Source organism: Lolium rigidum, chromosome 6, assembly GCF_022539505.1.
Source record: "Lolium rigidum isolate FL_2022 chromosome 6, APGP_CSIRO_Lrig_0.1, whole genome shotgun sequence".
NCBI lineage: Eukaryota > Viridiplantae > Streptophyta > Magnoliopsida > Poales > Poaceae > Lolium > Lolium rigidum.
The window spans coordinates 49,194,798-49,211,995 of record NC_061513.1 but is presented as its reverse complement, the minus strand read 5'-3'; the positions used below and the strand labels follow the sequence as shown (position 1 = coordinate 49,211,995).

The following is a 17,198-nucleotide window of genomic DNA, read 5'->3' as shown; positions in this document are numbered from 1 at the left end:
TTACATGCATCCACGTCTAGTATGGAGTCGAAACATGGGAGAAACGGAGTCCCGAAGGTGGTGGGAGCCACCACGGCGCGTCCACCATGTGGGCCCATGCCATGGGGTGATTCTCCACCTTCCCATCTTCGTTTCGCCGACTACTTTTGTGCTCATTTCTTATGTCCAAAAATATTGATGTCCGGGATTTCTTCCCTAGGTCTTCAACATCGAAGGAGCCAAGCTGCTAGCCTGTCGACGTGTAGTCTTGCTAGCCAAGGAAGTTTATGTAAACAAGGTAATATTAGAGACACGTAGTAAGTGTGCATGATTTCTGGATATGTACCGTGCGACATACGATGAACGAGGTTGCACATTTCTTAGCTAATGATGACTGCACGAATAATAAGATTTATACTCCCTCCCTCTATCTCAAAGTAGTATTTTTTAAGATAAAATCAGATTTTGTAGAGTTTGACCATATAAAAAGACAAACATATTAATCCTTGCAATATCTAGCGCATTTCATGGTTGTTCTTTTAACATAAGTTTCATATTACAGATGTTAATGTCTTTTTTGCATATATTTGGTCAAACTTCAAAAAAATTGACTAAAAATTATATGGAACATAGGTTGGTGTTGGATTATTCCGTTTGGGTCGGTGTTCCACCGGCTTTAATTGTACTATACATAGGTTGGTGTTGGATTACTCCGTTTGCGTGAACATCGACCACGATTGGGCAAATCACCTCTCATAATTTTGAATACCTAGGAGATCTCTACTCAACAATGAGAAATATCAATCAGATAATAACTATTTGTAAATGAAGTATGAAATAGTCATTCTGTAATGGCACCAGACAGCGGCAATTAGAAGATCCGTGAAACAAGACATTAGGGCTGTAATAAACTGTACGGAATCATCCATGTCTCCCGAAAGATCAACACATTCTGGCATCACAGAAGATCCGAGCCAACAGGACCAGCCGCACGACACAAACACAAGCAAACACCACTCCTCCTCGGCCCCGACCCTTCTTCCTCCCGAGACCGCCCCCTCCCTCCCTTGTTCCTGTAGACTTCCAAATAAAAGCCCACCTGCTTTCTTTTCCCGCGACCATTTCCAGAAAAAGAGCTCACACTCCCACTCTCTATCTCTCTCTCTCCTCACCCACACACGGAGCTAAGCAAGACCCAGGAGGGACCGCTCAAGTACAATTCTAGCCTAGTTTCTTGATCGCAGTTTGGTCTCCCGACCGAGAATGAATCCCTAGAATCTTCTAGATCTTACGTCTACCACCACCTCTGCTTCTCTAATTTAGGTCTCACGTACCTGAGCCATGGAGAGAGGAGGAGGGAGTGGCATCGGGGGCATGCCGGGCGCTCCCCAGAACATCCTGGACGCCGGAGCTCAGGAATACTACCCCGCCATCGCCGCCGCCTACCCGTTCCCGCCGCTTCAGCACCAGCAGCTCTACTGCCCTCCGGTGACCTACCCGGTCATGCCACCACCTGTTCCGATGCAGATGCCCATGCCTATGGCCATGCCCGTGCCTATGCCCATGCCGCCGCCGCAGACTGTCGCGATTTCGCAGCAATTCGGGATCCCCATGCCGGCGGCTGCCGCCACGGCGTCGGTCGACGGACCGCCGAGCCGCGCCGTCGTCCTCAGCCTGCTGCCGCCGCACACGCCGGAGGCCGAGGTGGCGCGCGCGATGGCGCCCTTCGGCGACGTGCGCGCCGTGGACTCGCTGGCCCTGGCGTCCGAGGGCGTGGCCACCGTGCACTTCTTCGACCTCCGCGCAGCCGAGCGCGCCGTCGCCGCCGTGCGCGAGCAGCACATGCGGAGGCAGTGCCTCCTCAGCCAGCACTACGCCGCCATGGGCGCCTGGCCTCCCCAGCAGCCGCCACCGCCGCCCATGGACTGGCCCCAAGACGACGGCCTCGGCCTCGGCCTCGTCCTTGGCCAGGCCGTCTGGGCCAACTTCGCCGCCGGCTGCTCCCTGCCGGACGGCGGCCCCAACGGCGGCTCCCTCATCGTGCTCAATTGCCTCCCGGACGTCTCCCTTTCCGAGCTCCGCCAGGCCTTCCAAGCTTACGGTACGCACTCACCACCAGCAATTCTCGCCACATCCTGATCGAATTCTCTTAGATATATATGTTGGGCTTGTGCCCGTTGTTAATTTGCAGGTGACTTGAAGGATGTGAGGGAGCCGGCGCATCGGTCCAGCCACAAGTTCTTGGACTTCTTCGACTCGCGCGACGCCGCGCGCGCGCTCGCTGAGCTCAACGGCCGGGACTTCTTCGGCCACCGGCTCCTCCTCGAGTACACGCGCCCATCCATCCCCGGTGTCCGCAGGTAAGCAATTCTTGCCACACGCACACCCACCTGCTAAGTATCCAGTGCTCGGCTAAAATCTTGTCCAATTGCACCTAGGCGCGCGCACGTGCCGCAGCGGCCCTTGGCCCCGACGCCGCCGAGGCTACAATCAACGTGGCGTCCCTTGCCGGCTCCGGCTAAACCGCCCCCGCCGGCGCCGCCGTCGTCCGGCGCAGGCAAAGCGAGGGAAGGGGTGGTGCTGCTGAGGAGGAGCTCCCCTAAGTCCAGCGCCAGTGATCAGTCCAAGGCTGGCAACAATGCCGGCACGAGCCAAGAACGGAAGGGCAAACGAGGAAAGAACATCACCATCGTCGTGAACGCAACGTCGGCTTCTCCTGCTTCGCCTTCCGAGTCGCCGTCGCCGGCGTCGGCGTCGGCGTCCGGCAAGCAGCCGTGCACGAAAGCAGTCGGCCGCTCGGGCAGCTGGAGAGGCCCGAAGGGCTGGAGACACGGCTGGGAGACGCGGTACGAGTTCAAGCAGCCCGACGCCGACAACAACGCCGCCACTGCCGGAGCAGCCACCGACAGCAACACGCAAGAACCGGAGACGCGGACCACCGTGATGATCAGGAACATACCGAACAAGTACAGGTCGTCGTGCTAGCTTCCGCATTTGCCGCAACAACACAACTCCTAGTAGTAGTAGTACTATATTTCATGGATGCATGCTACATTATATTGTGTGAAGAGTTTGCCTAGCTTGGCCTTGTGTTTTGACGACTGAGCTGCTGTGCTATGTTGTTCCTCGCAGCCAGAAGCTGCTGCTGAACATGCTGGACAACCACTGCATCGAATACAACAAGAAGATCGAGGCCGGCGGAGGCGAAGGCGAGTTTGAGGGCCAGCCTTTCTCCTCCTACGATTTCCTCTACCTCCCCATAGATTTCAGGTGAGTCTTGGCCCCAATTACAAGCTGCTCCATTTATATTTTATGGAAGACAATGCCACGAACACCCACCTAATTTGCAACTGAAAATTATATGGATCAGTTGTGGTACTAGAAAATGTAGGTGCTAGAACATTGGAAGAACAAAGTAGGACAAGTTCTTGGGTTTTAGACTTTTAGCTGCCGGATGTGTGAGCTTGTGTGTTTGTGGGAGGCATCTTGTGATAGGACTGTAGTAGTACTACTAGTACGCCCTGTGCAGCTGGTCTGCAACGCATTGTTGTTATTAGCCCAAATGGAGAAGAAATTTGATATCACACCGGATCCTTCTCGTTTTGATGCAATGAATTCTTTTGTTACATCGCCTGCTGATCGATCAGAAAGGGGTCTCTGTTCCTTCACCTGCTGCCTCTCTCCCTCTAGGATCCTCCTCCCTCCCTCCCTCCTCTCTGCCAATTGCTTTGCTCAGGCCTGCATGCGCTTCCATAACAAGGCCAGCACGAACGGATAAAGCGACGATGGGTGTTGAGGGAATCATGGAGTAGCCGTGAAAAGTTGCATCGATGCAAAAGCCTTCTTTTGCATAGATTTTTCTTTATCATCTTTGGGGGAGTCAAAGTATGAAAATTTGTGTAGGCTAATTTGAAGCACTTTCTTGTGACTTCTGCTTGACTGCCATCTTTTCGCTTGCACGAATCAAGTTGAGAATAGACCTGTCATCAGTGCCCAATGACGGGAGGAACTTGGTGCGTCTTGGTGTCCATAGGCAGCTTCACATCAATAGTAAAAAAATTCTGCTAGCTCCAAAAGCTTGTGACCTGATCACTAACCAGGAGTAGTGAAAAAATAGTGTAATGAGAGCTCTTAAGTCTTTACTTAGCGGATCATTGCAAATTTTTGGTACTCTTAATTAATCAGTGCATGCGGTGCTACAGTATGTCAAAATTAACAAGTAAACAACATTAGTAATTGCTATATATACCGTTGCATGCAGCAACAAGTGCAATGTGGGGTACGGGTTCGTGAACTTGACCTCGCCGGAGGCAGCCGTGCGGCTGTACAAGGCGTTCCACAAGCAGCCATGGGAGGTGTACAACTCGCGCAAGATCTGCCAAGTTACATATGCACGCTTGCAGGTACGTACGTGTACTTCATGCCATGCTTTGAGTTAATCTTTGCATGCCACAGCTGCTAGCTAGGCTAGCTCGTCGTGTTTACTAACACAGGGCATCATAATCCACAGGGCCTGGAGGCGCTCAAGGAGCACTTCAAGAACTCCAAGTTCCCCTGCGACAACGACGAGTACCTGCCCGTGGTCTTCTCGCCGCCGCGCGACGGCCGGCAGCTCACCGAGCCGGAGCTCCTCGTCCCCCGCACGCTGGTCTCGTCGTCGTCCTCGTCGCTGCCTGCCAACGTAGATCCACTGGCGCTAGAGCTCATGGCGCCACCCTCATCTTCCGGCGACGGCGCGTCCTCCACAATGTCCACCCACGCCGACGAGGACGTCCGCGGCGACGGCAGCAACGATGACGACGACGACGGGCTCGGCGAGGAGCTACAGCGCCTAGGCTACACCGACTAGGTAGGCATGCAGGCAGCCTGCGTAGCTACACGATCTCGTGATCCATGTAGCAGCATTTGCTTCGAGAAGTGGCCGAGACAAGGCAACAACAATCATGGTTGCTGCCAAAGCGTATCTCTGGGTGGGATCTGCGAGTGAAGTGAAGAGTCACACATTTATGGCATGTGAATCAAAATGGAACGACGACAGGAGTGTGGGAAATGACTCGAGAAAAGAAGCGATTTGATGTCTGTTTCGATGGACAGATAGAGAGAGACTATCATCGTCGCCGTCGTCATTCATTCTTAGCTTGCATGCAGGCGGAGACGTGTTCTTGTGGTTTTCGATTTGAAGTATCCATCTTTGAAACTTGAGCCTAGCTAGTAGCATTTGCTAGGAGGAGCTCCCGAGAGACTATTCTTCGTCATGCGTTCGTTCGTTCGTTACATTAATTACATGTTACCTCTCCGAATTTCGAGACGTGATGTTACAATAGATTTGATAGGATCTCCAAAATCTTTTTTCAATCATTTTGTCTTCTTTGTTATGTTTATTCTTCTTATAATGTGTTTTTTATTTCCTTTTCATGCATTGTTGTTTTTGGCTGCCCGTTTCATCATGAGTACAGAATCATGTTGTTTGAAGAATGTTTGTTTACCGCGCGATACACCGCGGTTGCCGGCCGGTAACTGGATTTCTGGACCCACTCTCTCGCCTGATAAATGAGTTTATCTTCCAAAAAACTCAATCTACTCCGTATGTCTAGAATTACCAGCCCCCTCCCACCTTGATAAATGTGCATCTCCCAAAAAAAAATCAGTCTATTTGTATGTGGTCTGCATTTAGGCTGGTTGGTTAGTTTAGCCTAAACGGTATGTGTTCCCCCTTTTCTTTAACCCTAGGTCCTAACTTATTTATCTGGAATATTTAGTTTCTCCTCAAAACATTATATTCAAAATATTTAGATATTTTTGAGTTCAAAATTTAAATTTGGTTTGAGAAACTCGTTCGGTATTTGACTGGAAATCCTAGCCCCCTTCGAGACTTCTTTTTTCATGTCGGAGTAGACTAAAGGTGTCCATTAATTTTAGTAGTGCGTATTTACTTGCAGTATTTGGGACTATTTGTCATGACACGTAACTTAATGACAATTAAATTAAAAAATCATTTTCTACATTATAAGTAGGTCATAATTTATATTTCATTAAGATATAATTTTTAGTAAATTGAATTACATCCACATTTTTATAGGATATATTCCTTAATTAGATAAAGCTCATGTATTAGTTTAATATCTAGATTTAAGTGATGATAATATCAAGTTTTTGATGAAGATAGAGGTTCTTATGTGGTTGACTATTTAAAAAAAAAACTATACCTAAACTAATATGTACACTTTTTGGCTGAAGTTTTTTCGATAAAGGGCGTTTTATTACTCGAAATATCAAGTATTACACCCAGGCTCTGCATAGCTAAGTTGCACATAGCCGTTTATGAAACCAGTATCCAATCAAAAAGAGTACAGAAAAAATAAAAAGGAAAAAAGCCAACTAGTCGACAGCTCCATTGGATTCTATCCTACGGTTATGCAGCCATCCATGTTGAGTAATAAAGTCCTTGGTCGTATTCTCCAACCGTGTAGACACCTCCATAAATAGGTCTTGGTCCTCGAAACATTGAAGCGGCGACCATGAATGGAACATAGTTGTACACCTGTAAATAGCCTGCATAATAGAAGATTTTTGTCATTAAAAACCTTGTTGTTTCTACACAGTCAAAGCGACCATACAACTGCAACTGCTCCCACTCGGATAATCGTTATATACCTTGAATCCATCCCATTTAGCCAATTGCCAAAAATATTGGCAATAGTACGGGGTGGGTACAGGGTAGATCCTATCTGAATGATCTACCATATAGATCTAGCACCCTGACAATTGAAGAAAATGTGTTTTATTGTCTCTTCTTCGTGACAGAACACATATTTCTTGCAACCCTGTCAGTTGCGTTTTGCAAGGTTATCTTTAGTAAAGAATCACACCTCGACGAAGATACCATGATACCATGCAAAGACCTTTGTTTTTGTTGGTATCTTCATCTTCCAGATGCACTTACTATTTAAAATCGGTGGAGTAGGAATTCATAGAGCTTTGTACATAGAGGCCAGCGAGAATACACCATTCTTGGTAAGACTTCAACAGAATTAATCGGTTCCCGTAGATAACTAAATAGAATCTAACCGCTGAAGCAGTTCGTTCCAAAAATCTAGTCGGGGACCAACAAGATTTCGTTTGAATGTTACCGAGGGTGGAGAAGATACCATCACCTTCTGTAAGGTGTCCCCTTTATAACGAACAATATTGTACAAGACTGAATACTGCTAACGAAGAGTGGTTGTTCCCAACCATTGATTCTCCCAAAAACGTATCTCCGCCCCATTCCTAATGGAGAAGGAAACAAACTGAAAGAAGTGTCTCTTTGTTGCCATAATGCCAGCTCAGAAGTGTGAGTCACATGGCTTCCAAATAACCTGGGAAATCGCCTTTGAGCACATACTTTTTACGCAATAGTTATTGTCATACACCATCCTCCGTTAATAACCTGGCCAGCATTTTCCTAGCAAGGCCCTGTTTTTGACTTCTAGATCATGAACACCAAGTCCACCTTGATCTTTTAGACGGCATACAACACTCCATTTTGTCAACCCATATTTTTTCTTCTCACTATCGTCTTGTAAAAAAATCTTGATCGGAAGTAATCCAATCTGTGCAAGATTCCTTTTGTTTTGGCTGAAGTGTACCTCCAATAAGAAGAAAATTATTCCTAGTTGTTGGGGAGTCCTTGAGTTATGGTACTTTCGTTTGAAGGAATAAGGCGCACGCGTATTCCAAGACGAATTTTGACCATAAAAATTGAGTAATAAAATCTTAATTATATTATATGTATATAGTATCGTTGGATTTGTATTGAAAAGTACTTTTTAATGGTACTAATTTCATACAAACAATCTTTATCTATCTGATGTAATTCTTGGTTAAACAAAAAACTCGCAAATGGAGGTATTAGTTTGTTCTGTGGAGCATTACTAACTCGTCCGGTGTGTGGAGGATTTGTATGAGGCTGATGATCTGGATGTGTGTGCTATCCTGACCACCTTGCCACGGATCTATGCGTGACACACGGCTGACCACTACAAAAAAAACCTATGTTATCTGGTGGTTTTTTTTGGATGTCACAGGCTGTAGTCGTCTGTAATTTCTTTTGCTCGGCATATATTCCTTTCGACTAGATAAGAAGGTGAATAATTATGCGCTGTGACTGAATCTATACTGGCACATATTGGTGTCATGGTTGTCACGCAAGAGTGTTGCTTATTAATGTTGAGTTAGGAGAACATATGCATATGTATTTGAGCCGTGCATTCGGAGTAACGATAATAGTGGTTGGCCAGCAAAATAAAAGTCAAACATGTTGCATTGACTGGCTAGACATGTCTCACTACCTAGTGTATACTCCCCGTCCATAAATAGGTGGACGCGCGCGATTTTCAAGAGATCTTAAATTTTTTGTAAAAAATTCATCATTACTTCAATCAATCTGCTCATTAATCAAGAAGATGCTTTGATTTAGGTGCTAATTAATATTGTGTATGCTAGTAACCAATAAAATAACATTGGCAAACCAAAAATGATTAATGAGGGTTGGAATCAAGACATGCACTAGGGCTAAACGTACAAAATATACCAAGAAATCTAGATATGCACTTATTTATGGATTTCTTTAAAAAGCTAGATGTCTACTTATTTGTGGATGGCTGGAGTAGCCCACATCACTGCCAGCCGTTTGACTAAGATTCTATAAATATAGCACCAACATAATACACCTCACCACGAAAATCATTAGTAGTCCATGTTGCGGTTATAACACCGTACACATGGCTCGAGCATGCCAATCCCACCCAACCACTAGGTCGGTGGTGTTGCGCCGAACCCTAGATCTACCATCACTCTAATGTCGTCTATAATCCGAAATATAGATCTCGCAACAATCCAGTGTCTACACTCCAAAAACTATATCTCACGGGACCTGAGTCCTCCATCTTCCCGCCTGTTTTGAAGGTGTGTTCATCGTCCTTCTACATATCACGTTTCTTTTTTGTTCTTTACTCTTCCTTATCACATATCAGATCCGACTCGAGGAGGACAACTGGCAGATGCTCGATGCGTAGGATGGCCAACAGATGCTCCGCGTAGAGGTCGGCGCTCAGATGCAGATTCTCAGCGCGATGGGGGCCAACGTACCTTGGTGTGGAGGACGCTCAAGAACATCAGAGGGCTACCTTATGCTCAAGAACAGCTAGAGGAATTTCCTAATAGATTTTTTTAAAGAAATACGGTAGGGGAAACCCCTACAATGATTTTTTTTTTTGAAATAATAAGAACCTAAATCTACATCACTGGGGACTTGAACCTGGGTGGCTCGAGAATCATGTGTTTGTCTCTAGATTCTAATTTTCTCTACTAGAGTAGGAAAGTTTTGTGTAATTGTAATGCTATTAAAATAAATGTAATTTTATGTCTTAATTAATATGACTATTATCAGATGCGCATTAGAGTATGAATTATTAGCATTGATTGTAACTAACTATTTCTGCCGTAGAAAGGTGCATGAAAGATGGCAAAAGTAATGCAGCGCGCCTTACCTCTACACGACACTGAATTTTATGGTGTCTATTAATGTACCGAGGTGGATTGGCGTGGTGCCGCGGTAGGAGATAGCGCGGCGAATCCAAAGTTCCGTGCGAAAAATTCGCCTCGCCTACAGTTTCCACAATGCAGTTTTTTCCTAGCGGCTTTTTTCCCGTGCTAGCTCGACCATGGCGATTATGGGCATGCCAGGGGCCGCATGTTGTGTTGTAGTGGATGAATTACCATGGTTCCAAAAAGAGATAAAGAGAGACAAAATAAGAGAAAGCGGAACGACATGAAGTGTGATTTGTGAGAGGATGAAGAACATACATGTAGATCGGGAATGCCAGTGGAGGACTCCAGTGCAGGAGATGCTACAGTCTAAGGTGCCGGGGCAGCCTACACTTCTTCTGGTTGCGGACCATCTCTTCCGCGTGGACACAATTGGGACCGAAGGGAGAAATGGGGATCACAATGAGAAGTGGAGAATAGGAGACGAGTAGAGGGCTGCAATCTAGGGTTGGGCGTGCATATGGTAGTCAATGGTGGGTAGTGCAACATCATGCATAGTGGGAAGTGGGTAAGAGTTCGTTATATTGTCAAATTTTTAGGGTGTTTTTCATGGTGTATAAATAACCGGCAAGCAACGTTGAAAAAAAAACCCGGCAAGCAATAAACTCAACGGTAGTGGGCACTGGACCGTACCCGTCAGCGGGACACAACTTATCCATGAGCGGGCGCCGGGAGGTACTTGATCGGTCTTTAACGTCGGACCCAATGTAAACTCGACGTAAAATTTACTACTCTATATTGCAGTAATTCATACACCCTCCATCTACCGCGGCATTACAATGTGTAGATCTCCGGTAAAAAAAATTGTGTCGATCTTGTCAGGCACGTACACTGTGCTTGCGGTATGGAATCTGTCATGACCGCATAGCTATTGAACTTTGCGTCCGACTAAATACAACATTGCCGGGATTAAACTTCCGGTAACCAATAGACTCACCGCTGTCCCGTTCATCTGCAGAATTTGTGAACGCTTATTGATCTGATCGGATCTACTTATTTTTTACGGACTCGCACAGAAAAGGAGTGACGATGTACCTGCAGCGGCTATGTGTACTTGTGCTATATTTCATGTGTCGGACACTTTGAGGCGCATATGGCGAGGCTGCCGCCTGGCGGTCCAGCTGGGTCCGGCGTCCTTTGACGACCAGGGGTAGGTGGACCACCTCTGTCAGTGGTCATTTTCCACTTCGCAATACCGTGACAACAAGATTATTAAAAATGTGTTTAAAGAAACAAGATTGTAAAAAAAAAATTGTCCAAGTTTTTCTACCACAACGACACTAGAACCGTGGTACTACGAGCAGTATACACGGCCGCGTCATGCACCAACAAAGCATGAATAAAATGAGCGGACACCGAGCAGTCCGCGCGTGCGGGTGCGTGTCGGTCCTCGTGCTTTGACCGCAAATTTTACATTACGTAGGAGTACGTGCAGTCGAGCAGCTAGATCTAACTAGGAATTGTGTGTTTGTTCGTACGGTAGATCAGGGCCCGAGAAGTTGGGCAAAACGGGAGGTTGATTTGTTTACTCAGAGACGCGTGTGCCCGTGATCGATGTAAATGCTAGTTTATTGATTCTCAAAAGATTGTGTTAGTATGTTAAGCAATTTCATTACGAGCAAGTTTAATTATTGAGAACAACAATACATAAACACTGGTGAACTTAGTAACCAAATACTAGTGCAAGGTAGGAGATGAAAAACACATATACAGTACTCCCTCAGTTCCACAAAAAATGTCTCAACTTTATAAAAATTTAGATGTATCTAACTATTAGAGATTCATATCTCAAGTTAGGCACGCCCACACCACCAAATTCTTGGTTTTAAGGTTCTTCAATTCTGAAGACAAAAATTGGAAGAAAATAGTCTCGTATAAATATAATATTTCCCCTAACTATGTTGAATTTCTGATCATAGTTCTTGTCCCTTCCAGAAAGGATTGTGTTGGGCTGCTCCTTGTGTTAGGACCGGTTATAATTGGAAACTGGGTAATAGCAATGAGGTGTTCTTTTGGATGGACACATGGGTATCCCACAGCTCTCTTGCAACTCTTTTCTGGGATTTGTTTTCCATTTGTAATGAGCCAATGGCTACGGTTGATCAGGTATTGGTAGACGGCCAAGTTCATTTATCTTTTCGTCGTTGTTGCAGTGCTCAGATGATGGGTAGATGGGATGAGCTTTGCAGCTTGTTGCTGATGTCTACGCACGCTTCTATTCCTGTAGACAGTGTTGGACCTCCAAGAGCAGATGTTTGTAGAACAGCAGCAAGTTTCCCTTAAGTGAATCACCCAAGGTTTATCGAACTCAGGGAGGTAGAGGTCAGAGATATCCCTCTCAAGCAACCCCTGCAATTAAGATACAAGAAGTCTCTTGTGTCCCCAACACACCTAATACACTTGTCAGATGTATAGGTGCACTAGTTCGGCGAAGAGATATTAAAACGCAGGTGGTATAGATGGTGGTAAACGATAATTGCGATCTGAAGTAAATATTGCAGGAAGTAAAGATGCAGTAAAACAGTAAATAAGCGATGTTTGCAGTATTTGAAAACAAGGCCTAGGGATCCTACTTTCACTAGTGGCCACTCTCAACATTGCAATCATAATTGAATATAAATATAAGCACTTCATCATACTACTCTCCTGTTGGATAAATAACAAATTCATTGGGCAAGTGTGCAAAAGCACACCTCAAAGGCGTATTCTCAAGTACTAATAAACACCCCACACTGTCACCGTGAGCATTCATAGGAGGTACTAACACACCACAATTCATAAGGGAGTTACACACGGCGCACACACTGTCACCATTACACCGAGGACACTGTAACTCCAAAGTTCACATAATAAAACACTTGAATAGGATATGACATCTAGATTGCAAAGCCTACGATCACATAGATGAACAAATAAGTGCTACTCTCAAACACTCTCTTGTTGGATAACAAACACCATTCATTGTGTAGGGCTACAAGAGCTCCCTCAAGCCGGAGTAAACAAGCTCCACAACATCCGGAGTTCATATTAAAGTAACCTCTAGAGTGCATAATAGACAAGAGTAACATCTACATATTCATAAAGATCACACCATGGGAGAGAGAGATGAACCACATAGCTACCGGTAGAGCCCTAAGCCTCGGGGGAGAACTACTCCCTCCTCATCATGGGAGACAGCAACGGCGATGAAGATGGCGATGGAGTCGATGGAGATGACTCCATGGGCAATTCCCCGTCCCGGCGGCGTGCCGGAACAGAGATTCTGTCCCCCGAAACTTGTCTTTGCGATGGCGGCGGCTACGGAACTCTTCGTGGAATATGACTTGACGATCTAGGGTTTTCGCGACGGAGAGTATATATAGGCGAAGGGGCGATGTCGGTGGAGTCCCGAGGGGCCCACACCCTAGGGGGGCGCGCCCCCCTCTTGGCCACGCCGCCAGGTGGTGTGGCCACCTCGTGGGCCCTCTCCGTCTCTCCTTCGGTGTTCTGGAACCCTCCTGGAAAATAGGAAGTTCGGCTTTTGTTTCGTCCAATTCCGAGAATATTTACTGTGTAGGATTTCTGAAACCAAAAACAGCAGAAAACAGGAACTAGCGCTTCAGCATCTTGTTAATAGGTTAGTGCCGGAAAATGCATAAAAATGATATAAAGTGTATGTAAAACATGTGAGTATTGTCATATAACTAGCATGGAACACAAGAAATTATAGATACGTTTGAGACGTATCAGTTGCATCCCATCTCCATGTGTGCTGAAATGGATAATCCAATTTTGAGAACTCGGGGGGTTTGTTCGGTCAGATCCTTTTACCGTATTGTTAGTGATGGGGGTATTAGGGTTCGTCACCTTGCTGCCATTTGGAAGATTCAAATTCCCGACCATGTGCATGTCTTTGTCTGGCTTTTGTGCTAGAATAGACTTCTCACTAGAGATAGCATTGCAAAGCGTCGTCTTGTTCATGATCTCTCTTGTTTGTTCTGTGATGATCCGAAATCGAGTATACATTTATTTCTTGACTGTGTGGTTGCGAAACAGATTTGGAAGACGATTCGGGGAAAAATTTCCATGCATTCATATGGATGATTTTAATTCCTTGTATAACATCATCAAATGATCACATGGCTAGTGTTATTACCGCTTCTTTTATGTGGTCCTTATAGAAGACTCAGAATGATATGTGATTCCAGGGAAGAAAGTGGTCGAGCATGTTGATGGTTTGGGATCATGCAACTTCAATGATACGAAGTTGGGCGCCTTTGGTCAAGGAATCAAATTCTCGGTTGATGGACAGAAACTTGCGTTTGCTGCATATCAAGAGGGAAGAATTACGACGGATTGCCTCGCGGGGATGATGCCTGATGTGTAGCGTCGACAGTTCTGATCGTCAACACCACCTGGTACAGAGTAGTCTGTACATCCTGGAGTTAACTTGGCGTTTCCTGCATCTTTGAACTTCTGACGAACTTCTGTAATATTTGATGGAGGGTTACTCTGACTCCTTCTGAATGCTATTCTGATACCTTGGCTTCATCTTCTCTTTCTTAATAGATGGCCCCATTTTGCTGGCCTCACAGAGAGCCACGTCACCGCATAAAAAAATTCACCTGCACACGCTCGTACTCGGCCCGATGGCGGCAGACGACACGCCCGTCGTCGCCACGACACATCACGCCCGTGGTCGCCAGGCGCAGACGCACACACCCCTTGGCCCCAACGCGCGTGGACGAGATGCCCGTCCTCGCCAGGCGCAGACGCACACGAGCGATGGCCCCAAGCCGCGTCCACCAGATGGGCCGACACCGGCCCATCTACCGGCCGATTCTCTTCCTCTTCCTGGCGTGCTCTTCCTCTGTCCTCATCGATCCATCACACCACCGCTCCACCTCGGCCGCCTCGGTTCGTATTCGTCCCCCACCACCGCTCCGCCTCTTCGTCTTCTTCGATCGCCGAACATGCTTCTTGGATATGTGAAATACACCAAGTGAAATTTGCACTCTTAATCTGAATGTACAGATGCGAAGAACAGATTACAAAACCAGGCCATTCTGCCATCCGCATCAACCACATGCTGCCCGCGGCCTCTACACTGGTACCTACCCGCACCCCATTTTAATTCCCCTTTTAATTTTTTCAATCCCTCAACATATTTTCCCAATCTGCCAGGTTTATCTTCGGCTTGAAATCCGCTCGATATTTTGCCCCTGCACCCGATTTGATTGGAATCTGCCTGCTGCTACCCCCTTCACCCGATTTGATTGGAATATGCCTGCTGCTACCTCCCCTGCACCCGATTTGGTTGGAATATGCCTGCTGCTAACTCAAATCGGTCTATTTTAATTGGATGAGCACATACTCCTTCTATTTTCATGCGGTTGTAATCTATTTGTTACCCTGGAATCTCACCTGAATTAATTAGTGACATTGTATTCGGTAAGTACATCGATAATATTACAGCGGATTATCTTGCAGTATCCATGTTGATTATTTCTGTCAGTATACACATTTTTTGAATAACCAACATTCTTTCAGTTATAGATGGCCTGGACTGGCGAATTTAGAATTGTGCTGGATGCAGAATTCAGAAGTACACATGTTGTATTACACTCTTGGGTTACCTCATGAGCTACATTTCTTTCCCAAGCTTATCTGTTTTTTCGACATAACTTTTTTATTACATAAGAGGTTGGTATAACTTTTGGCTGGTTTGATCTTTCCACCTCTGTTGTATACACATATAATTCCTTTTTTTGTACACGGAAAGTTTGTTTCCTTCCAATCATGCATAGATCAATTTTAGTTGATGGAACATGTGATTAACAAGCATTTTCGAATTATTATTTTTACCTTCTCCAATTTATCCAACTATTCTTACTAGGAATTTCCGCCGCAACGCGCGGGGTATCATCTAGTTTTAATAAAAATGGGGCTAGGGAGGAAGGGGCTTTGGCTCCTCTGTTTGTCTAGATACATCCAAATTTTAACAAAGTTGAGACACTTTTGATGGGACGGAGGGAGTGCATCCAAACCGGGAAAGTTGTCACCGCAGCTTCGTTGTCAATCTCGTCCATGGTGTTATCAAGGTCGATGGATCTGTAGAGGAAGAAGACGTACGAACAGTCAGCGATGAAGCAGTCTGGCAGAGGCGAGCATCGGGCCGAGACGTTCCTCAAAAACTTATCGCTCGTGTCCCGGTACAGAATCTCGATGGATGGGGTTTCGAAGACATGTTCTCTAGGACGGTCATGCACGAACGCCCGGATGGAGAAGACTAGAGGACCGCAACAAAAGGAGATTGGTGGCGAGACATCGATGAAAGGGAGTGAATAACTTTAGATGTGTTTTGTCTCTCATCTTAGGGAGGAGAGGCGCCAACCGAGCAATTGCATTCAGCCTCTGCACCAACACATTGCCCTAGCGGCATTAAGGATGGACACAACAAAAAAAGGAATTACAATAAAAGAAAAGTCTCGCTAAATAGATCTATTCTTTGAAGCATCACCATTAATACCACCTAGACAGCACTAGAAGTCCAGCTTCTCCAAAAGCGACGTCTCCAAAAAAGGAACATAGCACACACGTCGTCTTCGCCGATCGAAAATTTTAGGTTTTCACCCTGAGGAGAAGTCGCGGCTCCAAAAACAATGCCTAAAACCAGACTTTAGATTTGGATTTTCAGAGGTTGAGAGGGGTACTAGTTTTACCAAATAGGTCGAATTTGTATTTTAAAAAAATACGAGATCGGCGGGAGGTCTGGCACTAATGACATCGGCAACACGATAGACCGATGCACTCGTGTGCGCTTGTGGGCACAGGACAGAGAAGATACTTAGTTTAGTTTAGTTCGTGCGGGAGTAGCGATCGATGCAGAGCGTTTTCTGGTAGGATTTTCTGCTGTCAGCAGCAAATTATACTAAGGTCTCTTCCCCCTCCGCCTCCGGCCGGCGGTGGCGAGTTGCGGTTCGTGCTTGCAGGTCTCGGGGAGAGGTTGCTGATTAAGCGAATTTGCTGCCAGATTAAACCTGTGATCTGACTCTTGAGAATTCCGAGGCCACTCTCTGGTTTTAACTCGAAACACCGTGGGCAAGCGCATACAACAACAAAGAATCGTGGCCGCGCGCGCGCTGCCCACTCGTAAAGTTTACCATGGCTCGGTCGTCTCCTTCGTCGGTTGCATAAAACAAAGCTCAGGATTTCCTTGGTGGTTTTGCTTTAGGTACAGTAAAATAAGTATTACTAGATCAACAAGGGAATTCGCGAGCACCACTGGGGAACCGTACGATCGGCCGACCGCAGAACCATTAGTTTAGTTGGTGTTTGGATTTGGATCTACCGAGCATTGGCTTCTTCGCCATGGAGTGGACCTTCTGTCTACCTAAGTCTCAAGTGCATCCGCGGTGCAGTGCTAGGGCGAGTTTGGTTCCTCACCATTTTTTCCTGCTCTAGTGGATTTAAAAATACTTTGTTTGGTTGCCTCGGTACGTTTTTTTTTTAGAGAAAAGGGGTGGAACCCCCAGGTTCCATTAAAATGCAACCAAGTTCACAAGTTTTAACGAGATTTGTGAGCTCGTCCATTCAGCACATAAGCCTAACAAAACTTAGAAAGCACCAAAAACCAGGAAAACATGGTGGAA

The 17,198-nt window shown here is 46.1% G+C and overlaps 1 protein-coding gene across 1 annotated transcript; it reads left to right on the top strand.

The window, feature by feature from the left end:
* The first annotated feature begins 1,320 nt into the window (after positions 1 to 1,320).
* LOC124659796 (protein terminal ear1 homolog) lies at positions 1,321 to 4,828 on the top strand. The gene is made up of 6 exons (XM_047197604.1): positions 1,321 to 2,080; positions 2,171 to 2,339; positions 2,418 to 2,951; positions 3,112 to 3,249; positions 4,241 to 4,382; positions 4,490 to 4,828. The coding sequence occupies exons 1-6, from the start codon at positions 1,321 to 1,323 to the stop codon at positions 4,826 to 4,828; spliced, it is 2,082 nt and encodes a 693-aa protein (XP_047053560.1).
* The last annotated feature ends 12,370 nt before the right edge of the window (positions 4,829 to 17,198 follow it).